The following is a 25,892-nucleotide window of genomic DNA, read 5'->3' on the forward strand; positions in this document are numbered from 1 at the left end:
CGTAACTATAGTATCATCTACACATGTACTCAAATAATGCAACGCTTGATTATTTACTCAAAATGTAAAGATGTCATGGTGGTACATGTATGTCCAGAATCTTTTGTGAAATGTTATTTTTCATTATTTTCCAATATAAGCCACGAGCTAATTCCTACATATGGAAAATCAGTGAGCTATTAAGGTCCAATAAGTATCGAGTTGCCTACCTGAGAACAGGAAGACCTTGACCCCAGATGAAGGTCAGTACTGTCAAAGCTGACTATGAGCGGTTCTCCATCAGGAACCGTTGTTTCCGGCAGTTGGCACATCTTATATATAGGAGGGCAGCGGAAATAGTCTGTTGTAATATACACCTGCTTTATGGACATTAGAAATCAGGACATTGTCCAGTGCCAGGTTACCACCATAGCTTCTGAAGGAAACCCCGTTGCCCATGCTGTCCTCAATGTTACTATTGTTGATCGCCGCATGTCCTGTTATATCTCTGAGTAGAACACCATTACCGATGACATTCGTGATATTCAGGTTATCAAGCACAGGTGGGCTTCCACTAATCAATATGGCTGCCGTATCATTTGAATGTGTCCCGATGTTAGGAAGACCAGCAAATTCGATGTCCACATATTGGAGAGCACTTGTTCCTAGTACGGAGGAGTTAGTCGCCAGCTCTATACCAGACCAGTCCTTGGCAGTTTCGTTGGCAATCCCACGATAACCATAGTAACCTGATCACTGCAGCCATACGTCTTGACTGTGAACTGAAAAATTAAACATTATGACATGTATATTTTTATCAACTTAGGGAAACGGTATGTGAACAGAACTCGATGTTATTGTTCAGTTTATTTTGTATACAATTGACTCATTTTCACTTGGAAGTTGCTAGGTAATAGGAGACAAAACCATTGGAAGACCACAGAGGGACAGGCGGCATTGGTGGCAGCTATTTCAAACTTGTGTGTTTTTACCGACGACATATAGATGGTCAAGCAGGTACCGTGGAGAACGAAAAGCAAGTGGACGTGATAATACTGTTAATTAACACATGGTATGCAGAACATTGCAGAAAGGATAAAAAACAAAAGGGATTAATACGATTAATACACAACTCCAACAACTACAGCGGTAACATTGTAGTCCATTGGGAACAAAGACGAAAAACAGAGTAACAGTTTTGAAGAGCTAGGTTCAAACGTTCCAGATAAAATATCAAAACCCAAAGCCCTCGCAAGATCGACTCAAACCACAGCACCACTTGTGAAATGAACAAAAGGCAGTCTGTTTGAAGAAACTAATGCGCTCTCTTAATATGCCTATTGTGTTTTGCCTCTGAGAGCGCATTCAGAACAGCAGACTGGGAGATGATTCGCGGACTAACTGATCCGCCGACAAAATATGGCCGACCCCAATTAAACACGTCTGGTCGAATGGAGCCGAAATTTAATTACTCTGCTCCTGCAGGGACGATGCGTTGTTACTAACATCAGAAAGACAGACAATGACTGCATAATACTTTATCATTTTGGTTCCCATGCAAAGACATACCCAAGAACAGGGTTACCTAAAGCTAAGGTGAACAGGGCAGGCCTTTCTTAAGCAAGCTTGTTCCATGCCTGTACGGTATACATTACAGGAATATTACCTCAGTCTACCACTGAATATTTGCCACGAGAAACCAGTGTTGACGCCCCCTCTCCTGTTAACAACATCCTGGATCTGCCACTATACATATTATAACAGAGAGGTATTACATTACAACCCTTTACAAACTACCTGATAAAAATCAAATGGTCGACCTCTTACGTTCCACATCGGTATATAGCACTCATGCCTTTATTGTAAGTAATGTTTAAGAACGTACCAACACTTATCTGAAACCGACCAGAATGAGCGATAAGATCATGGCGCGAGTGAAATAGTCAAAATTCCATCATCGCATAACACAATATATAGTAGTAAAATAGAATTAAGTTATTTGTGTTATTTTCCATTCTAGCAGACTTTTGCCCACAGTTCACTTTTTGTCTTTTTCGGTATTAAGTTCTGTCTAACTGTCAAAGAAATTAAGTTTGTCTTACTTCCTCCGGTTTTCAGGGACGTATCAAACACTGCACAATGAGAACTTTTGCAATAATCACTTACGTACAAGAATGTGATGTTTTGATACCTGAATTTACATTATATTCTCTTCAATACATGTGCAAACTTTCTTGTTCGAAATAAAATGGAAAATAAACCACATTATATTCCATTCAATACATGTGCAAATTTTCATGTTCGAAATAAAATGGAAAATAAACCAAAAAATCTTTTCTGTGTTTAACAGTGAAAAAAGGCACCTTATTATTATTTTAATTTTTTCGTGACAGATCACTCTGAAATTCACCAAACAAAGAAACATCTCTAACACTGGCCTCATGCTATTACAAAAGATTAACACATTTGCAATATCATAGTTCTCAAAAGTAGTAAATACATGAATAAAAATAAGAGGTAAGTAAGATACTCACAACAATTGTGTACACGGACCCCATCGTGAGGACAGTCCCAGAGGGAGCTCTCATGTCCATTGCATCTCACGTCGTTCAGAAGAATACTTCCAGTGCCACTGCCTCTGTTATATACTTTGGTATATAACTCTGTTGTTGAAGTAGTAGTAGGAGCTACCCCAGCCATTCTGACAAACGGTGCCAAAACTACCTGAAAGGAGAAAATAATACGTTCTCTTTAACAAACATTTGTGGAAAATGAATATTCAGCTAGTAGGAAGTCATTTGGGGGCTAACATTTCAAAACGATTATAGAATAACGTCTGTCTGTGGTCATGGGAGGGGAGGTAAGACTCCTGCATTTATAACTGATGTATTTGAATATGCGAGAGGGGGGAGTAATTTCATTTGTATATATATATTGTATATATTTTCTAAATAAAATATTTGACCAATTTTCCTCAGAAACAGGCTGAGCATTCGAGCTATTTAATATGTCGCACATATCTTTTGAGCCCCTTGTAGGTCTAACAATAACTCGTATACTTTCTGGTTGCCACGGACCGTAAGTTTTGATTTTATGCGGATTGTGATTTTTTCTGTACCGATCATTTATTGTCGCAATAATACCATTACATTGTAAAAAGCTGATTATGATGTTAGCGAGTTCAGTAAATTCTTTTTATGAATATGTTCTACCATGTTCATTAATAAGATCATTAACTTGTATATATCCTTTGTCATACATCTCTTTATAGAACAGGGTCTCTTTATTTGCCCCCAGAGAGTTATTGTACCATAATGGGACTTTATTCAACTCGGTCAATTGTTCTTTTTTTTTTCAACAATTCCCGCCAAGCTAAAAAAACATCCTTCCAAAATAAATTCTGTGTGCCTGTTTGACAGAAGCGCGAATATTCACAACCACAGTTTAGCATCAAGTCTAATTTATATCTATGCAAAAGGATATTTTGCCAAATACCCTCCGTATTTATCAACCGTATGACCCAAGTTAATTTTAATGCCATTATTGAAGCTTCTACATTTATCATATTTAGTCCTCCATCTTTTATTTTATTTTTTTGCATAATATTGGTTGAAACATTTCGGAATGACCTCCCTGATTTACTCTTGAAGTAATATTTTTATAAAAAGTTTTAATGAAATTTGTTATGTTTGGACCGAAATTAAAAAGATAAGAACTCGATTTAGAAAGTTCCAAGATATCTATTTTTACCAACCTGTAGAACGGGGAATAATTTTTTCTGTAAATCTTCTTTCTTTCAAGGCTGAAAAAATATTTTGTGGGGTTTTCTCCCTCAGTTAACCATTTCTCGCGCGATCTAATAATACTACCTTTTTACCTAGCGCCTCTCATCTCAATTAAATGTTGTTTTTTTCTTTCTAATTCTATTTGAAGAAGGGTATCACAATTTTCAAAATCTTCTGTTAATTTTATTTCTTTCATAAGCCCTTTTCTACCGCTTGTAATTTTTTCTTCTTAAAACATGCATACGAAATTGTCGTTCCTCATTAACGTAAAAGCATAAGTTCTAGAACATCTGATCGTTTACCATACACTGCAATTCTTGGTCAGGAATGTTGTCAATATTTTCAAGATTATATATAGGACTGGAATATTCTTTTTTAAAAATCTCGTATGGATTCATTAATTTTTTCGACATAGTTCATGTCATATAGGAGGGAATTATTAAATTATCAAAGTCCTCTTCCTCGCTTAAAACTGTCAAATTTTACTTGAAGTTTAATTGGTGAGTGATCTGATCTATAACCAAGTAGGGTGCCACTTGAAACCAAATTTGGAAATAAGCCAAATATGGATAAAATGTACTCTTTATGTGGTTTACCAGCCAATATCAATGTTCGAAGGGAATAAAGTTTTCTCCCCCTCACGAAACATTACTCGACCCGTGCGTGCACTTGGATCCAACGTAAAGCATAAATTCAATTTTAGACTTTTTCACATATATCTAAGTAGCTGGGCAGTAGAAATCTTCGTTGTAATAGTTTGTTAGGTCTGAATTGGGAAAAACTAATTGCTTTGCAGGAAATGTAGACAGAGAAAATATTTTATTTTAGGAAAATTTCAAACATGTGCAGTTTTCCTATAAGATTTCATTCCGGCAACTTGGAGGTGAGAGTTTTGTTCCGTCATTTCGTAACAATGAAAACTTGAGTTGTTACACATCATCAACATTTTGTTCTGATAGATAACTTACAAAAAAAAAAAAAGAAGAAAGAAAGAAAGAAAGAAAAAGAAAAAATAAAAATTCCAAAAACACAAAGACATTCTACACTGCAGATACCTTGGTATAGAAGTTCCAGGCGTCCATGATGATTTTCCGTAAAGTCCCCGGCCAATCGGGCACCATCAAACCAAACAGATGACTGGTTATCATCCCTTTCAACATTGGGTAGGTCTGCAGCCGTGAAAAGGATACGTTTGTCCGGTTGTCCCACTGCCAAAAGCCGTCCCTCAACGCGCACGCCGACAGCAGGGTCGAATTTAACGGTAACGCCAGGTTCTACATTCAGCGTTACCCCTGGCGGGGACTGTGATGGAATTGTTGACGTGGAACGGTTAATCTGATAAACGTAGCGTCAAATCCTCAGTAGGCGAGGTGTCTATGATAGTATAAGCATTCGAAAGGGCCGAACGAGTCCCGAAAATTATGAACAATGCAGCAAAGCTGTCAAATGTACAGACAAAAAGCAGGAAATAACTATGCACAAAATAGGCTACTGTCATTTCTGATGCAAAAGTACATTATGTTAAACTGCAAATTCAACATCAAATTTTAATTATGCTCAACAGGTAATACCAATGTAAGTAAAATGTGTAACAAGCATAAGGCTTCAGGCATATGGCAGTTCAAGTTCACACTTTGGAAATGTATAGCTTCCAGAAAAAGAAGCCAATTAGACTGCTTTTCCAACTCAGGCTGCATTTTAGTCCTGTATTTCTTTTTTGAACGTTTGGCAATCATCAGTAACATGGTTTTCCCATAATGGTCATCATGGCAGCAGCACCCAAAATTGTGTTTTCTTCTATTCTGATGCAATATTACATAATGGTTAACAGCATAATGACCGTTAATGTTTAATAATAAAATATACGTATCATGGATTTTCAGAAAATGTGACTAGCATGGGTCTTCAAGCCCATGGAACTTCAAAGTCACACCTTGAAAATGCCAATATGTGAAAAATTAAATTTTCACAAAAAAAAAAAAAAAACTGTTTAACTAGCAGAAAGAATTACCAAACAGACGCATTGCCTACTGAAGCTGTATTTTAGTCCCATGTTTCTTTCCTGTACGTTTGAGAACAGTAAGTGACATGATTTTTCTTAAATGGTCATCGTGGGAGCAGTGCCCAAAATATTTTTTTCCAAATTTTGATGCAATATTACATAACGTTTAACAGCATAATGACCATCAATTTTTAATAATAAAATATTAGTATTATGTATATTCAGAAAATGTGACTAGCAAAGGTCTTCAGGCCCATGGAACTTCAAAGTCACAACTTGAAAATGCCAAAATGTAAACAAGACAGCACTGTTCTGAAATGTTTTTTTTTTAATTTTAACACTTTTTTAACATAAAACAAAATTAACAGTTTACTGCCATATGATCAACTAAGAAAATTGATGACATGTGAAAAATATCAATAGAACAGTGTCAAATGTCCAATTTCCTCCATTCTGAGTTTCTGAACATAATGAATGATTGAATCTTACAAACTGCAATAATATGAGTTTATTTCCATTTTTGAAACTTTATTACACAATACACGATAAGAAGTTTACCATCATTTTTAAAAAATCAACTAACAATGTTGTAAAGATGCAGGAAATGTCAAACAAACACTTTTACTTATCTTATTAATTAAAAAATGAAACTGTTAACATGCCTAAAAACTGAATCTGAGGAAATGTGAAACAAGACAGCACTATTCTGAAATGGGTTTATTTCCATTTTTAACACTTTTTTAACATAAAACAAAATTAACAGTTTACTGCCATTTTTATATGATCAACTAAGAAAATTGATGAGATGTGAAAAATATCAATAGAACAGTGTCAAATGTCTGATTTCCTCCATTCTGAGTTTCTGAACATAGTGAATGATTGAATCTTACAAACTGCAATGATATGAGTTTATTTCCATTTTTGACACTTTATTACACAATACACGATAAGAAGTTTACCATCATTTTTACGTAATCAACTAATAATGTTGTAAAGATGCAGGAAATGTCAAACAAACTCTTTAACGTATCTTATTAATTAAATAATGAGACTGTTAACATGCCTAAGAATTGAATCTGAGGAAATGTGAAAAAACAGCATATCTTATAAAATAATGCCCCAATTATGCTGATTTTCGAACTTTTCCTGCGTTTTAGTAAGATTGATTACTCCTGTGAGTTTCATGACAACAGGCCTATCAGTTTTCCTTGAAATGTGTTAACAGTGTTGCATATATGCTGAAAAGTGAAAAAACAGCATAAATTCTACAATAATGGCCCGATGATTTTCGAACTTGACCTGCGTTTTATGAAAATTCATCAGCTCTGTAAATATAAAGCCAAAAAGTAAAACCGTCTTCAACTTATGGTGTTAACGCTGAAAGTGCACGGCGACATGATCGGCGACGGCGACGGCGACGACAGACGCAGGTGATGGCAATATGTACAGACACATCTGTGTCTGTACATAATAATGAGACTGTTAACATGCCTAAGAATTGAATCTGAGGAAATGTGAAAAAACAGCATAACTTCTAAAATAATGGCCCGATAATGCTGATTTTCGAACTTGACCTGCGTTTTAGTGAGATTGATTACTCCTGTGAGTTTCATGACAACAGCCTATCGGTTTTCCTTGAAATGTGTTAACAGTTTTGCATATAAGCTAAAAAGTGAAAAAAACAGCATAACTTCTACAATAATTGCCCAAACATGCTGATTTTCGAACTTGACCTGCGTTTTATAAATATTTATCAGCTCTGTATATATAAAGCCAAAAAGTAAAACTGTCTTCCACTTATCGTGTTAACGATGAAAGTGCACGGCGACGGCGACAGCGACATCGACGGCGACAGGGACGGCGACAGGGACGGCGACGGCGACGGCGACGACAGACGCAGGTGATGGCAATATGTACAGACACATCTGTGTCTGTACATAAAAAGACGGAGAGTAATTTCCCTCCAACTCCGGTCGATTCCATATCTCACCTTCGAGTGAGGTTATTTAATCATGCATATTGTTTATGGTTAAGGGTATACTTCCAATGAAAAACATATCTTATCAACAAGGAGACTTTGAAGATCAACACTTCTGTCTTGTTCAAACGTTGGCTGACTTGGGGATCGACGCTCTGCAAATATTTAGTCAAATTTGAAACGAGATATTACAGGAGACTACTTTAAAATATAGCATTATAAGCGTTGTTTTTTCCTAATGCGAATGCCAATGAGTTTTTTCTTCCAACCAAACGTTTATATTTTGCAAAAGCGACCTTTTTAAAGTTCCCAGGTTCCACGTTTAAAAATATGCACAAATTACCAACTTCTTTCTCGTTGTGCTACTGGTATGTGTATGAATCATTTTGATTCCAATCACCATCTCACGCCATACAGACTTTTCTTGGCCACCCTTCTCGCCAGATCTCAATCCCCCAGATTTCTTCCTTTGGGGGCACCTTAACAAAAAAAAAAAAAAAATGAAGTTTAAAAGACACAAACTCGAGACACTTTGAAGACAAACATTCGAAGAAAAGTAAGGAGCAGTCCGGCTGACATTATTGCAAGAGCCATTGCCAATGTTCGCGTGGCCGCCGTTATTCAGCAGCGGGGAGAGTGGATAGAACGCATTATCAATCATTGAAATTTGACTACTTTAATGGTTTCCAATTTCCGCAGAATGTGGAGGGTTAAAATTATCATCTTTATGGAACAACTTGGCGAAAGAAAGCTGGGATTATCTTAATTGAATGTACATCTAAATTGGATCTAAGATGGAAAGTAAAATAGGTATTTTTTATGTACACTCTGTGTACATCTGTTTTGCGTTTCTAATGGCGACGTACTAATAAAACGGCAGCAAAGCAACCAGGAAGGTTAAAAGTTATCAATAGATATATGTGAACGCGTGGTAAAGCGGGAGGAATGACATGGCACCGGCTGAAACGCCACTTAGGGACCGGTCATTACTTAAGTTGGAGGGGGGAATTGGAGGAGAAAATGGGGTGCCTGAAATTTTTCAAGCAAATATTAAGAGGGTCTTGAAATTTGAAAATGACAGATAAGTTGTTATTGAACAAAGTTATTTTTTGTGACATGTCATGTAAGACATAGTGAAAAATACAAATTTTTCACGCGGAAACTTTTATTACAATAATAATAATTAATAATCTTTATTGAGCAATAAAATGTGTATAAGTTACATTTTACAGGCTCTTATCATAAAACTTTATAATAGCTATACAAACATGTACAAATACTTATGGAATTATTACTGGGAAGTAGCACAGAATAAACGAGTATTGCTACTGATAGGTGTATCCTTTTTTTCACACTTTCATAAATACAACATTGGTCAAAAAGGTTGTCGCACCCCCAGTTTCATGTGCTTTTAGTTATAAATGATCACAACACAGGATTTAATTGCTATGAATGGTGTTTTTCATTACAGATACCATAACTGACATGATTATTGGTACAGAAAATACTAAATAGCGGTTAAGATATCCATATTTAATGCCATTTATTCACATTTATTACATGTACCCCCTCAAATCCGATGTACCACTGTCATTACCATGGAGGTAAAGAAATGCCCATTGAAAAGACACCACCAAAAGTCACCAAATTTACACACATTTAGTATTAGGGTGTGCTCGTTAAAGGTCACGTGTCTATTTGCGTGTGTGGCTACCGCCCACTGTAATTATCTCCTGTAGACTGCGCCACCGCCTTCAACAAGGGTAACAATTCTGTTTTGTGGGATTTTGCCCCATGTTTCCTAAAAAGCTTGGCGGAATTGGTCCGGACTAGTTGGGGTTTAGTTCTCCCCTAGATTGCACACTTCAATTCACGCCACGGGTTCTCAGTAGGTTTATTATCAGGATTAAAAGATGGTTTCTCCAGTTTCAGAACATTGGGTTTCTGCAATAAATCTTTCACCACATGAGAACTGTGTGCAAGCGTGCTGTCATGGTGAAGCCTGGATCATCCCCGAAGTCCCCTCTTGGAATGAGGTATCAGTTAAGAATGTTAGGTTCAGTGACCCCAGAACTACCAGAACTTGGTCAACCATCACTAGGAACAAGTTGGTTTTGCTGAAGAATCAAGGTAGTTCTTGTGTGCGTTCGATGGTCAAATTAGGGCCCGTAGACATGTTGCAGAATGCTTTTTGGAAGGTTTGTGCAGGAAAATATCGCCTGAGGTGTCAGGCCAGACCACGTTTGGAGCGAATTCCAAGCCCATGTTTTTAGTGCATTGTTCTTTCCAGAAAAGAACGTTATTGGGGCAATTCACTGAAACGTTCTTAACAAATATCTCACTCCATTTGCAAGAGATGACTTCAGGGATACTGCAGGCGTCATTGTGGAAATGCACGTGCTCACAACTCTCGTCTGCTGAGTGATTTGTTGCAGAAACCCAATGTTCAGAGGATAGAGCAACCACCTTTGAGCCATGTTATTAACCTTACTAAACATCTGTGGCATGAATTAAAGTGTGCAATGGAAAGGAGAACCAAACTCCTAATAATCTGGACTAACTCCCCCAAGCTCTTTCGGAAGAATGGGACAATATCCCATAAAACAGAATTGTTACCCTTGTTGAAGGCAGGCTGCGCCACCTACAGGAAGTAATTACAGTACGCGGTAAACACAAACGCTATTAGACACATGACCTTTAACGAGCACACCTAATGCTAAATGTGTGTAAATTTGGTGACATTTGGTGATGTCATTTCAATTTAATGGACATTTCTTTGCCCCTGTGAAAATCACAGCGAAACGTCGGATTTGAGGGGGTACATGTAATAAATGTGAATAAATGGTATTAAATATTGATATCCGATAGTTTGTATTTTCTGTATCAATAATCATGTTAGTTATGGTACCTGGAATGAAAATCATTATTTATAACAATCTTCACCTGTGTTGCGATCATTTATAAATAAAAGCACATAATACTTAGGGTGGGACAACCTTTTTGACCAATGTTGTATATATGGCTGTAAGGCTCTCAAGCATGGTTCACGTTTCGGACTGAGCAGCCACTGAAGTTTTTCCTGATCTGTTTTTTGCTCAGGAGGTATCATGAGTCTACTTCTTCCGTCACCATGTTCTTCACATTTCAGTAAAATGGATTTCCATTTCAATTTCATTACAGTGGGGGCACTTACGATTTTCAGAAGGGGTTTTAGGAGAATTATAGCGGCCCCGTTCAATTTCTAAGTCGTGGTCACTAATCAACATTTTTGCAATAGTCTTTATTTCTGATGATGTGGCTTTCATTCAGAGATATTTTTCAGGGGCGTTAAGTTTTCTTAAGTAATCGATATCTTGTTTGAGAACAGGGCTGCTTTAGGAGCAAAATTTGTCGTTCGAGCCTTTTTCTTTAAATTTTCAATTGTTGTATTTGTAATTATAAAGGTTAAACCCTGATAATTGTACTCTTTTACTGATTCAATGATTATATTATTTATTGTAAATGTTGTGGCAGAGTCTAATTTTCCATTTTTTATTGAAAATCATACAACCTTGGACTTTTCTCGTTTATGATTAGTTTCCACTTTTTACAGTAAGCTCGCAGTGCCGTTAGTTTGTTTTGTAGACCTTTTTTAGATGCAGACAATAGGACAAGGTCGTAAGCATACAAGATATTGAGGGGGTGGCTAAGTTATTCAATCAATCCATAAGGGAGATCTAGAAAAATGTGAATGCTGTCAGTGGTTGTCTCGACTTTTTTGGTGGGAATTGCAGACATTTCCCCTTCCCCCCCAACTTAAATAATTACCAGTCCCATAGGTAATGTATTAGGCTTCGTTCACATGAAAAATCGAAATTCCAAAAATCCATTGGCGGTATCTAGTGATCACGGTCTGTGCCCTGAATACCCCGCGGCGTAATTAACTAGCAGCGAGAGCAAGTCGTTTCCAAAGCTGTAATTGATTCTCGGCTGCGCTCGGAGGAGATTATGACACCTGGGCGCATGCGCAGTAGTATCTTTAAAGTGTGGAGTTCATCAGTTTAGCACTCATATCTGTCGTACGCGGACCTTGTGTTCTTCGTCTTGTTGTTGCACAAAATCGACAAACACATTTTTTAAAGCAACCGCGACCGCCATTTTCTTTCTCTCTAACTTATTACTGCGCATACTTAAGCCAGCTTTTTAGCTCACCTGAACATCGTGGTGTCCTTGGTCAAACTTACACATGTACAATCCTCACTGTCACTTCGCAGGGCTGAAAGTAGATCAGGCAATTAAGTTTGGGATGTTACTAAAAACAACCTAGTCGCGCAAAGCTATTTAAACGAGTGGGTTTTGTGGTTAACATGGGTGACAACAGTGTGAGCTTAAGATCTGCAGCTAGTGTTAGATCGCATTCCCACAGAAGGGATACCTGAATGAGTATATAAATGGTAGTACTATTTTGACAATAGGAAAAGAATATTAAAGAAAAACAGAAAATCAACAATACGTTGCAAATCAACAAGGTGTCATGTACCAAAAAGTCCCCCATCCATTTGTACAGGTAAGACTCGCACTACATGTAGATTTTGACCCACTTAGGTCAGGCTAACCCTTACGATTATAACTATTTGGAGGGCGGACTTTCTGTTACACGGACACTCAGTTTCGTGACACCGGCATATATCTGTCAATGGTAGAAACTGAGATGGTTTGAATTAAAGTCTTCATTCAGTCTTTTACGATAACGCTCATTAAATTATACGTATCGTTGCGTTTCTTTATTTTACTGTACGAAACAATCGGTATATAAAGCAAAAACAAATGCTGCCACCATCTATCAGTTGTATGTTTTCTTTATTTCTCCTGACAACTGAAAGTTTTTTTGTACAACCTTCAGGCTAAACTAAGGCTGTAAATGGCTGTAAATCTCTAACTGTAAAACAACCTTCTTCTATCCCGCACCTCTACACTATTCAACTATCCAACTATTCTCCACTATCCCCAACACTATGTAGCTCCCATATATATATATATATATATATATATATATATATATATATATATATATATATATATATATATGCGACAAAAGCTCAAGCACACGCAGCCCGCTCTGTACCCCATTGACGGAAATTTGGATACCACTCCGCAGGGCAGAAATCTGGACAGAGAGCAGAAATCTGTGCGGAAGCCAAGTCTGCGCCTGGCAGAAATCTGGCTGGGAGCCAAATCTGCGCCGCTGACCTAGCTAGCGCGTGCTACCGGCGCGTCAATCCCATGTCCAAAACAATTACAGTCACTGAGATCGAGAACGCAACAGTATAATACGACTGAAAACTGTATCTCTTAGTCCACATTTGTTTTGTATTTGTTTAGCATAATGCAAATTAATTATTACCGCAAAAACAATTCTCTCTGAAGATTTATTTCCTTTTCGAATGTTGTCCGACTGTTCACGGTCTGCGTTAGTTAGGTGATTTTATTCCCACATACAATAACATCAGCAATACACATTATCATATACAGGTTTAAACAATATTCTACTAATATTTAGTCAAACAAAGTCTTATACATATGCGTGCTTCTGTAATTCGAAGACTAGCGAAAACGTTCTTCAAAAGTGTGTATTGAACGAAACTGATCTGGGCACTCAGCTGTCAAAGACTACATACTATGTATGCTGTCAAAGACTACATATTCCTCCGTTTGAATCGCACCTCTCAGCAAAATTGAAGTAAATGGAACGTAGGCTATCCCACCACGGAAAATTTTATACAAAATACACATAAATTTGATTCTACTACATTTATCCGAAATAAAAAAGAATTTGTTCCTAAGATTCTATTGACCAGTCGATATTGAAACCATCTAAGGCTCATATCATCCAACTTCTTAATCGAGTTATTCTTTTCCATCCACTATTTTTCATCGTGGTACACATTCAACTCACTTTCCCATTTTATTTCACTTTTTGGTCTAAAATACAAGCTAGTAACAAAGGTATCGTATAGAGGTCTTACTCCCTTTTGATTTCTCATCAGAACTTCTAGAAATTTTGGTCTAAAGGGAATATTCATATAGATATCAATGTTTTTCTTATTTCTAATCATTTTCTCGATGCACTGTACAATGCCATAAAACATTGTGAATGGTGGTTAGAAATTAAATTTACTACAAAAATTGGCATAATTTAAACAGTTATTATTTTCATCTACAAAATCAAATACACGAACTATTCCTTTCTCATGCCACTTCTTGTAATAAATCGTTTTACTATTGATTTTTATCATATTATTAAACCATACCGCTTGATAAAACTCTAAATCAGCCTTATCAATTATTTGTCTAAACTGATAGAATGCTCGAAATACATATTTCCAAAATCTATTGGTGGTTTTCTTTTCAATGTGCTTTATATATTCCTGTCCAAAATTCACAAGATCCATAAAATTGTATGATAATGTATCTAACAACAATTGATGAAATGATGTTATACTAATACAGCCCATCATTCTTCTCAACCACGAAATTTTCGAGCTATCAATAAACCATTTGACTGAAATCATACGTAACCCACCATACTGGTAATTTTGAATTAATGTATTTCTTGCTATTCTATCCTTCTTATTGTTCCATATGAAATTGAAAAATGTACTTTCTAAATCCTTTATATGTTCTTCACTCAAATTAGGTAGGCTTATAAACAGATGTGTTAATTTAGACAGCATTATTGATTTAACTACAGTAATTTTTCCTGTAACGCTTAATAGTCGCCTTGACCAGGACTTTATCAATTTTTTAATATCTTTTACCTTGTTTTCAAAATTTAATTCAACCATGTTAACCAAATCTACAGTAAAAATAATTCCAAGAAAAGTAAACGGTTCTTGGGACCATTTGATTCCATAGTTCGCATCAAAATTTCTCACCGTAAATCTCAATGGTCCAATTTTAATACAGCATGTTTTTTGGTAATTTGGTTTTAAACCGGAAAACTTAGCAAATTGGTCTATTAGTGAAAGTGAGTTTTTTAATGACTTTTCTGTTCCATCCAATAATATTGCAGTATCATCCGCATACTGCATTATCTTATATTCTTTATTTTTAATTTTAATGCCCTTGACTGTTCTACTTTTTCTAAACATAGCACCCATTATCTCTACGCATAACAAGAATAAGTATGGTGAGATCGGATCCCCCTGTCTACACCCACGATGTATTTTAAAAAAAGATGAGGCATTGCCACCCTGAATCACGCATAGCTTAAAATTAGTAAAAATATATCAATCCACTTCTTTATATTTTCCCCAAAGTTGAAAAAACTTAAGACTTTCCTAATAAAATTCCAAGATATTGAATTATATGCTTTCTCAAAATCGACCATTAAAACTAGGCCTGGTGCGCTATTTTCATTGCAAACATGTATGATATAAAAGTCTTGTGTTCTCACCCAAATATCTACCCGCCATAAAACCCTTTTGATTTTCGTGTATTAATTTAGTGAGAAACGGTTTGATTCTGTTAGCAATTATTCTAGATAAAATTTTGTAAGTGACGTTTAATAGACAGATCGGTCTCCAATTTTTATAAATTCCCTTGGTTTGTCTCCCTTGGGTAGTATTGATATAACACCAAATTTTTGCATTGGGGAAAGTTCACCTTTTTTAAAGGTCTCAATAAATGATCGATGCAGAAAATCGCCAATGTCAATCCAGAAAATATTTTAAAAATTCAGGAGAAAAGCCATCACATCCAGGGACTGAATCATTTTTACATTCTTTTAGAGACCGTAACACCTCATTTTTAGCAATGTTATCTCTAATTTTGATGACTCAAAATTTGATAATTTTTGAATTTCTAATCCCTCCATTAATTCATCAATCCCAGCATTCTCCAAACACTGGTCTTGATTGCTATATAAAAATTCATAAAATCGTTTAATTTCATTTAGAATTTCTTTTTGGTCCGTAATTACAACTCCATTATCATCAATCAGTTTTGTAATAGTTTTACTTATATAGTTCCTCTTTTCCAGGTTAAGAAAATATTTCGTCGGTTTTTCACCTTGTTCTACCCACCTTGTCAGTAACCCTTTCATTTCAAGCTCCCTTATATTTTTTAGTTGTGTATTAAGCTCTGTTAATTGTTTTATTCCATTTACATCATTGTTACTGTTAATATCTTCTTGCAATACTTTTATTTGATGTTCAATATTGGCCTTCCGCTTTTTCCTCTGTTTATTCTTCCATGAACTATGTGATATTGTTATACCTCTAATTTTCATCAGTATAATTTCAAAAAATAAATCATCATCAATATTTAATTGTAATAGTTCATTCGGAATATTCACGATACTATCACGCACCACTGGCGTAGGGACATATTCCATTTTTGTTTGCAAAATACAATCTTTAACTTTTTTCACATATTCGTGGTCTTTTAATAAAGAATTATAAAATTTCCAAAATCCCCTCCCCTTTTCAAAATTAGACATTACTATTCCTAATTCCGTAAAGTAAACTGTTACCATTCGTGCATGATAACTGGTTATTCACTGGTACATGGAAGTATCGGCAAGTGTGACCGCCCATCACACAATCCCAGCAGTCGAGTAAAAACTGGCGGCGAATGAGCATGTGTTCGAACTTGACATTTTTTCCTCCCATTCCTAATCTGGCATGGTTGATCAACTTTGTTCAGGTGTGGATACGGTGAGCTGAAAACTTGGTTTTTTAATTTCTATTTCAGACAGCTCTTAGAAGTTCATCTTGTGAGATTTTTTTGTGACCAAATCTTAAACTAAGTTATTTTCACCTCACCTGTGATAAAATTAGACCGAAATACATGTAGTGTTTCACCAGCTAGTGATAATATACATAATTCAGGCCTACCCAACTACCAGACTCGGCACACAGGGATCCTGAATTAACCGGTATATCGGACCACACTACCCGTTTTCAAGGTGTGTGTCAGATCTCATTTCGGAGTATCACACCCCAAATTTTGTAGGACGACCGCAGGCTGAAGCACGCTCGACTGTCACCTTGTTTGGATTGTAAAATTGTCGTAAAATCGCTATATGATTTTAAAACCGGGTGCATAAATTTGAAAACCACCTAGAGCAACCTTAGACTGTAGGCCTACTCTTACTTTAGAGTACTCTATTTTATTGTCTCTATGCATGGACCGACATTCGGTTTGAATGCTTTAACCACTTTTGATAGGACTTTTTTGCATTGTATTAGATTAATGTGATGTAAGCGAGATGGACACATGACATGAGGTTTAATAAGTTCCCAACAAACCTGTTAGAATGAAAAATATGGTAGAAAGAAATGAAAATATAGCAGGTTTGGATCAAAAGCAGGGCACCTCGTTTCGAAGCAGGAAGAAAAACTATAATACATGTGTATTAGGTGATCATAGGTGCTTTAATAAAAAAAATGCTTAGTTAATCAACAGATATAAAGAACTATCAAAAATAGAACTTGGGGGTAAACAATGCGGGAAAAAAACATAAGGATCTGAAGAAAAAATTGAAGAATAGGAGCCTAAAAAGAAAAGAAAAGACTTAAAGCATGAGATTATGGAAAAAGAAACTAAAAGCTGTTTTAGTCTCTCATAACCCTTAGTAGGGTGGGTTCTATTTTTTTAACGTGAGACGTTAATAAAATTATTATTATTATTATTATTATTATTATTATTATTATTATGTATCCAGTCCCGTATTACTGATTTGTACAAATGGGGCTCATATTATCAAGGTCAACAGAGACATACGAAGAAGAAAGTACATCGGCCCCATCGCCTTTTTACTGAAGTCTTCTTATATAGCATACCCAGTAATTTACCATTCAAACTTTCAAATATTTCCAATATATTCTTCATAAAGGATCCTTAAAGAAAAGATGTCAGAATGATTATCAAATATCAAATAGATAGCTTTTTCATAGGGGAGTCATTGGGTGTTAGAATGCAAAACCTTAATTTTTCTTATTTTTCATGTTTTTTTTCACCCAATTTTTTAACCATCAAACTTTCAGGTACTTTCAATATCATCTTCATAAAGTATCCTCAAAGAAAAGATGTCAGAATGATCATCAAATATCAAACAAATAGCTTTCTCATAGGGGAGTCATCGGGTGTTAGAATACAAATCCTTAATTTTTCTTATTTTTTAATGTGTTTTTTTCCACCCAATTTTTTACCATCAAACTTTCAAGTACTTCCAATATAATCTTCATAAAATTACCTAAAAGGAAAGATGTTGAAATGGTCATCAAGTGTCAAATAAATAGCTTTTTCATAGGGGAGTCCTTGGGTGGTAAAACTCAAATCTTTAATTTTTTTATTTTTTCATTAAAATTTTCACCTGCAAACTAACAAAAAGTGCCAATGTGTCCTCCATTATGCATACTACAAGATCGTAGTCATTTACTCAAATTAAATGAGATTTATGAACGTTTTTTTTTAAAGGGGGAATCAAAATTTCATAGGGGGAGTCACATTTTAGGGGAGTCAGATTTTCATGGTACACTGGGCCTCCGAGGCCCGGTTTCAGGGTTTACGTAGGGTTCCATTTCCTTGTGGATGAGGGTTAAATGAGATCGGAGTTTTTTTTATTTTGAAAAAAAAGAACGCATTATTACCTAGGTATACCTTCGAAACTGAAATATTCGATATTCGATGTCAAGTCTGTATTATTTCTGTTTCCATATCGTACTTAAAATTTGGTCTCATTCGACTTTTGACCCATTTTATTTAAACATCGTCCAATATTACTACGGGTGAAGACATAATAAGGTCGCGCGACAAGGTTATTTTCAGTTGCACCCTGGATTACGCACGCTTGCTCCGCAAGGTGTCGCCTGTGGTGGGGGGGCAGCACAGCCCATATGGATACTGTGGCGAAGGTGACAGGTACTTCCAAACATTTTTTCATAACTGTCATTATTCCTCATTCTATTCACAAATTTGATATTTACGGCAATGGAAAATGTGGCACTGGCAAAAGTGGGTCTTGGTGCGTTGACAGGCCGCACAGGTGTCCCCAGTCAACCGCCGCCAGAGAAGAGTACCCAAGCATTAAACAACACGACCTGTACATGTAGATATTGGAAATTTGGCGAAAGTTAAGCAACTGAGGCTTTATTAGATCTGGGCAGAAATCGAGAGGAATGTCCAGTGACAGGCCAAACCCCCAAGTTCAAGTCTTGGCCCTTGACACCAGTAACGCACCCCTTAGTCAAGAATCTGAACAAATCAACGTTGGGCAGGTATGCACTATTTTCTACAGGCGTTTTGTGATTTTATCAACTTGATTGTCAAGTGCCAGACCTTTTGTTCCTAGATACTAGTAGCAAACTTTATCAGATAATAATCTGACACTAACCATGCAACCATGCTGCACTAACATCGCTGTAAACCCAGTTATCAATGCTGTCATCTTTACCTGTATCATTACCGGTATTATGCCAGTGGTACGTTTGCTACATTTGAGTAAGGAAATATGCTTTGGTGCTTATATTTATTTGTAATACGTTAGCATCAACCTGTTAATAAAAATTGGAAACTTTCAATGTTATTACACAATAACAGTATAATGATGGGAGATGTTATGATTAAATGCTTAGAAGAAATAATAAAAACAGATTATGTGAAATATAAAATGAATTGATTTTATTTGGGTTATTTATTTATTTCAAATCAATTAATTATCAAACATGAAGCTTATTTTTAGAAACATTAACAGATATTAATGCAGTATAACCCTGCTGGTACACAGATCTACAGTTCTAAAATGCAAATACCTTTCACACACCACTGATGAAATGTGAATAAAATATTAATCATATGTATAAAGTAGTAAAAATATCACAAAATGTGTGTAGGCAAGATATTTCTACAAGTAACCTCATTAATCAGTCAGGAAATAAATCAGTCAATAAATGTAGAAATTTGAGCAAAAGAAATTCTACATACAGGCATGACAGATTTACCATATACTGCCACCAACCCTTAACTGAATGGACATAGAAAGAACAAAATGAGTCTCCTTCCCATTAAAAATGAATAATAAAAAAATAAATATATAAATAAAAAACAGTGTCATTCTTAATACTGAAAAACAATGGCACCTTGCAGCCTTCACTGCCTCACTATTTGCAGACAATGCTCTAGTCACTGTAACTGTGTACTTTTGATGAGGCATAGACGCAAGAATAACTCCTTTGAAGTATATTGTGTAGGTCTCTTTTGTCATAAATCTGTCACGTATAACCTGAATGTACATATTGCGATTCACACCGCAGCAGCTTGTCTTAGTAAGGACTCAACCAGTTGAAAACTTGTGGCACAGCTTCAGGGACAAGATCACACCATCTACCATTGCTGTGAAGATGGATCTACTAGTACATTATCTATGTCTTGTCCTCCTAGTTTCTCTAATACCATGTCCCCAGATCTATGCTCACATCAATCTCTACAGCTTTACCAACAGCTACACAGTTTTTACATCTGAAAGTATAAGGCCAAAATTGTAATAAAGCACTATCAATTTACTTGTTATATATTGATTTGAGGGCAAGAGAAAAAGGCAGAGACCTCATATCATAATCAAGATAATTGAAAATCAAATATGCATAATCAAATAGCTTTAATTGTACATACTACTGATGATTTAATCTTTTAAACTTCAGCATAAATTTTGACTTTCTCTTGTTAAAGCATAGCCACTTTATCAAAATGTGCTTGAACAAATAATAATAATAGTAATAATAAACAGCTTGCACACATGATGGAACATGGAGGTCAATTGCCACAAAATAAGTTGATTTGTACTTGGTAGCCTGAGAAATAATATCAGGTATTAATTTGAGCAGTAATAATACCACAGAGTTAACAACGACACAAGCATGTGGTGTTATGTAACAAAATTCATGCATTACTTGTCCTCCTCAACCTATCGTGCACCGCAGGTTTTGATTTTCAATGTCATCAAAAAATTTTATTGCTTTTAGTTTGATCTATGTATCTGCTATTCAAATGATATCGTTTGGAAAATAACTAACTGATTTAATTGTGCTTTTGCAACATGAAATTATCATTAACTTTGCCGGTTCACGTGTACACAGTAGGCCCTACCTTGCTATCAGTGCTGCTCTTTTCTCCCCACTGACAGGCTAACCACATCGTTTGAAAACAACGTTTGTATGCTCCTTTACTTTTGGTGTTGGCAGTTTCGCCCCGGGGACATCGTCTTCGGTTAAAAACAACGTATCGTTTTCACCCATCTTTGCATTGCTCCTGTACAAAATGTCCGCTTGCTGCCCCCCAAGGGAAAAATCGTAGTTACGCAAGACCTGTGACGTATAACGCGCGTAAGGTTATTGCGATTTTGGTTTAAAAACTGAAAATCGGTTTCTCAAATTTCTTTTGTATCTGAGCACCCACGATCACCGTTTTAACGTCTTTTAATGACACCATTTAGTACGCCAAAACCCTGCCCATAAAAACATTAAACAACATCAAATTATCTGAAGAATTGCGTTTTATTGAGTTAATTTCCTCAAACAATGCCTCAAATTTGGCCTCTTTAAACTTTACCTCACTTTCCTAAGACGTCATGCAGTGTCTTCTAATACTTTTATGTTTAGAACATTCCTTCCTATAAATCTTGTAGGTACCATCTTTACCAAAGGACATGTGACAAAATTTATGTAATATATATACACCATAGCAGTTAAATTCTTGAGTATTAGTTTGGTATAAATACATTTGCACATTCAAGCAAAATCCAGCCTCACCGGTAGTCGTCTGGCAAAGACCGTGCTGTTTATCAAACTTGACTCTACATAGCGCACACCGCACATCAGTGCTGTTTTTGCTCTGTTCTCTGGGTTGAATATATACACTACAGAGTTAATACTTAATATGGAATATTTTTTATCATTGTTACTTTTGAGTGCAAGTTTTTTGGCTTCATTTATCAAAAAAAAAAGTCATTCGGGGATAAAAAAAAATCCAGTCTTCTATTGTGAGATATTTTGGTAAATAATATCAAATATGACTTACCACCAGGGTACAGGACCCACTGTCTTTCAGGATATGCTATTGCAACTAAACAAAAACCACCCAGTCCGTTCAGAATGAGGGGTAAATTGCCACCAAAACGCATATTTCAAGGCCCTTAGCGAACACCAAACTGGTTTTAGCAGGTTAGAATACCAGACGACCACCGAAGAACCCACTGTAAACAGCAAAACATCTAATCGTTGTATGTTTCTCTAATGAATTGGGGATCATGACCGTTTCTGGGCTGAACACTGAAACCTCGTAACTTTCTTTATTGAGGTCAGATTTCACCTGTACCGCTCAACTAGACAAAACAGAGTTTACATACATCCAGAAGAGGCCAACGTCTAAAGTGTGTGCCGCGTCTAAAGTGACTTAGGTCAATAACAGTGTCAATATTTGGAGTAGATACCACAGTGGTGCCAAAACAACAATGGCAGTCATCAACGAAAACCTGAACCAGATCAAATAAAGGAATAATCTGGGAACCACTTGACTATCATTTGATAGGGGGCACCTTAGGAACAATTTTGTGAGATTGCCGGTTCACACAGAGCACTTTTAGTAGCAGATTACTTACAGAACCAAGGGAATGAGCAGCTACCTTGGTCATCAAAACCGCCATACATGGGTAGACCATTACTCGCCCAATCAATGGTCTACATGATCGCCAACAAAACTGGACCAAATTGGACAGATTTTGACCGATGCCCTGAATGTTATTCCAGGTAATTTAATTGAACTCTAAAAACCTATCCCAAGGAATGCCTTGCCACTTGAGAGCGCTGGTAGCAGCGCTGGAAGTCAGGCGTAGCAGCGACCGTTACTGTGACAAGACACTGACATGAGGGTCCTTTGTGGAGCGTGTAACTCTTTTACAGAGAATAATTTGGAAAATATTGGGATCCAAAATATGTATTTTAATGGTTGTCGTATGAAGTAGAATAGGCAATGTGTTTTTGTTTGCTTCTCTGGCGAATTCCATTAATGAACTGATGTCACAATGACATCAAAGAGATAATTAAAAGTTATTAGAAGACGATTCTAATCCTTATTTTCATTTATCAGTCAGCAAAATAGGAAAAAACTGATGAAAATGATTTGGAAAAAATATTCCATATTAAATGTCAAGTCTGTATTTTGTAGAAATGTACTTGCCAAAAATAATATTCCACATTAAGTATTAACCCTGTATATACACAGTCGTATATATCTAGGATAGGTCTTAGGTACATGGGTTTCCTTACTACAATATAGCTAAGGGTAATTTAATTCAAATACCAGAATCAAGTCACCAAACTAATTTCACCGCCTCTCCTTTGGTATACAAAATGCGATATTAACACGTATCAAATATGTTGGACTAATTTTGACTTGCAAGTGTTGGCGACAGGGACATGGGCATCAATGTGCAAGTAAGCCTTCAATCTGCTCAGATATGTCAAACACGGAAAATATGCCCAAAAGTCTTACAGTTTGCTGACAATCATCACAATGATATTTTCCTCTTCGGTATCCTGAAATTATATCTGTCGTCGTGTGTGTTAATGTGCCTGTACGTGGCCATTCAACAGATGAATCGCCATACGTCTTTTGAAACCACGTCAACCGAATTATACAACATATACATTGTCCAATTACGTTATCCTTATACTTGAAGAATCTAATCTTTTTCCTCGAGAATCAACGAGTTACACTGATGCTAATAAGTTAAGCTTCACTCCGATTTTTTCAAAAGTTTCTTCTATCATGATCATTATTTCATTTGTTGGTGGGATTATTTCTTTCATATTTTACAAATAACTTATTCACGTTGAATATTTCGGTTAAAGAAATACAGCACATAGCTTATTGTAATAATCAACATAACTTTATTAACCAAACGGTACTAAAATATGCCAAACCATGTGTCAAAAAAGTATGCTCACACAGCAAAAAGTACGAGCTGATGAAAACAGCTTATTATGAAAAAATAAGTTCAATCATCTAAGAATTAGTTTTAATAAAAGAAGACTGTAGATAATAGATGATTTATCGTCTATTATGCAATTAATATCGGGCGTGCCTTCCCTGGTTTGAACAACAGCTTCACTTTGTCTCCTGCAACTTGCCACCAAATTCTGCCAATCTTGCTTTGGGAGCCGGTTCCATTCTTCATTTACTGCCAGTGACCTTTCTAATGTTTCTACTGGAGGTTGTCTCTCTTTTACTGCCCTGTCAATCATATGCTAAGCATGTTCAATTACATTGAGAATTGGTAAATATGCAGGCCAATCCAAATGTGGGATACCGTGCTGTTGCAGCGCGTCTTGCTTGGACCGTGCTTTCTGGATGGGCGCATAGTCCTGCACCAAAATGATTTTTCTTCCTGGATTTGCTTGAATTTGTGATTGTATACGCCCCAATGGTATCTCGTCTCTGTATTGTTGACCAGGGTACCTCCCTTGAATGACGTACAGTGGCAATTTTTCATCATATGAGAAACCGCACCATACTATGACGGATACTCCTCCACCCTGAACACGCAGAAGAACACAATCATCCTGAAACGCTTGGTTTGGACGTCTCCAGACGCCTAGCCGACCATCTGCATACATCAAAGTGAATCTGGTCTCAGTCCACAGAACCTTTCGCCCAGTCCTGAGATTCCATCTTTCTCGGTATCTGGCTCATGTCAATCTAATTTGCTTGTGTCTGTTGGTCAACTGTGGCTTTTGACGAGGTCTTTTAGATGGAAGTTCAGCTTCTAAAAGATGCCTGTTGACTGTTTTCCTTCTGATATGAGCCCTTCCTAATCCAGGCCAGATGTTCCTCAGTTGTTTGGCCCATATGAACTGGTCCTGGTGGCATAATCGAACCAGATATATTCATCTCTTGCGTCGGTTAATACTGTTTTACCAGAAAGAGGCTTGTCCAATACATGATGAGTTTGGCACCGTTTTGCTACCAGCTTGGACACTTGACTTGGAGCTACTTTTTTATTGCCTTGCAATCTGTCTCTTTGGCACCACAGCACGATGGCTTCCCATTATTTGCCAGCTGATTACCTCGTTGAGTCCTCTTCTAACTATTGGTTGGTCCAAAATAACAAATTGTGCCCATGAAACTAGCCAAACTGGAAGCTCCTCATGGCATGGCCAAACTGTTTTTCGCAAGTGGCACCCACATTGCATATTTTACCGTGTCCAACAGTAAATAGTACTCTAATGTCACGGTCCAGTAAGTCAAAGTAAAAACAAGAGAAATATCTAGCTACTGTACAAAATTTGCCTGAATAAAAATTTTGGTTGCTGAGAAATTCGAGAAATTAGAAAGTGTTGCTTAACTTATGAGCATCAGTGTAAGTACTTCATTTTCCAGTATATAGAACTAAAATGGACAAGAACTATTCACTGCCCACAAAGTAATTTTAGGCTTTGTCTTGAATAATTATCTTAATTTTGATCAGAAATGATATGATGTTCGTTCAGGTTAAGGCCCGTATGTTGGGTACTTCCCCATAAACTGTAGCTCTTCTTGGCCAGGACGTTATATTTTGCAAATGAAAGGTAGTTTCAGAGTGCATTCCACGTCGTACCACTGAGGGCGTCCCTCCGGATACAGTGCCGCACAGTCCTCCGTGATTTGAAAAGACCCGCGGTTGAACTCGGTCCAGTTCCCGACTGCCCCTATAGATCCGTCGGCCCACTGCCAGTGACCCTCTTCCCAGATATCGTCATAGCCGATGTAGACCAGTGAACTGACGTTTCTGGAGTAGATTACATCAATGAAGGTATTGGTACTAACGAATACCTTACACAAAAAGCTCCCTAAATTATCCATTTTATAACAAACTATTAAAATTCGCATTACAATTATTGCTATAACTCAATGAATCTGGGTTCAATTCTTTTTGCTGCAATGATGCGTGTTCTTACAAATATGATTGCTTGGAAGATATGGAGCAAACCATAGTGTGTATTTGTGTCTGTGTAATTTAATCTTAAAAGAACTCGATCTATGTTTAATCACCTGCTATTAATTGAAAGGGAAAAATCAGTACAAAAGTTGCTTTTATATGAATGGATCCCGGGAAAAAGAACTACATGTA

General features: G+C 36.5%; 2 protein-coding genes across 13 annotated transcripts in view; both read right to left on the minus strand.

Moving 5' to 3' along the window:
• The window catches only part of LOC106180976 (uncharacterized), a 28,235-nt gene extending 15,850 nt beyond the window's left edge, over positions 1-12,385 (minus strand). For 7 of the 9 annotated variants that reach the window (XM_087017699.1, XM_087017697.1, XM_087017702.1 and 4 more), the window contains exons 1-4: positions 11,936-12,385; positions 4,820-8,223; positions 2,514-2,703; positions 210-761 (exon numbers count right to left, since the gene is read on the minus strand). The gene's annotated coding sequence lies outside the window, so the exon portion shown is untranslated. The remainder of the gene's footprint in view (positions 1-209; positions 762-2,513; positions 2,704-4,819; positions 8,224-11,935) is intronic. The other 2 variants (XM_087017704.1, XM_087017703.1) reach the window with 1 other exon arrangement.
• An 8,875-nt stretch (positions 12,386-21,260) lies between these two features.
• Positions 21,261-25,892, minus strand: part of LOC106180971 (MAM and LDL-receptor class A domain-containing protein 1) — a 63,644-nt gene continuing 59,012 nt past the window's right edge. For all 4 annotated transcript variants that reach the window (XM_013565167.2, XM_087018497.1, XM_013565165.2 and 1 more), the window contains one exon: positions 21,261-25,550. In XM_013565167.2, the coding sequence (XP_013420621.2) occupies positions 25,331-25,550 (220 nt within the window). In that variant the 3' untranslated portion in view covers positions 21,261-25,330. The remainder of the gene's footprint in view (positions 25,551-25,892) is intronic.

Source organism: Lingula anatina, chromosome 7 (genome assembly GCF_051362555.1).
Source record: "Lingula anatina isolate TDL-2025a chromosome 7, LinAna3.0, whole genome shotgun sequence".
NCBI classification, from domain to species: domain Eukaryota; kingdom Metazoa; phylum Brachiopoda; class Lingulata; order Lingulida; family Lingulidae; genus Lingula; species Lingula anatina.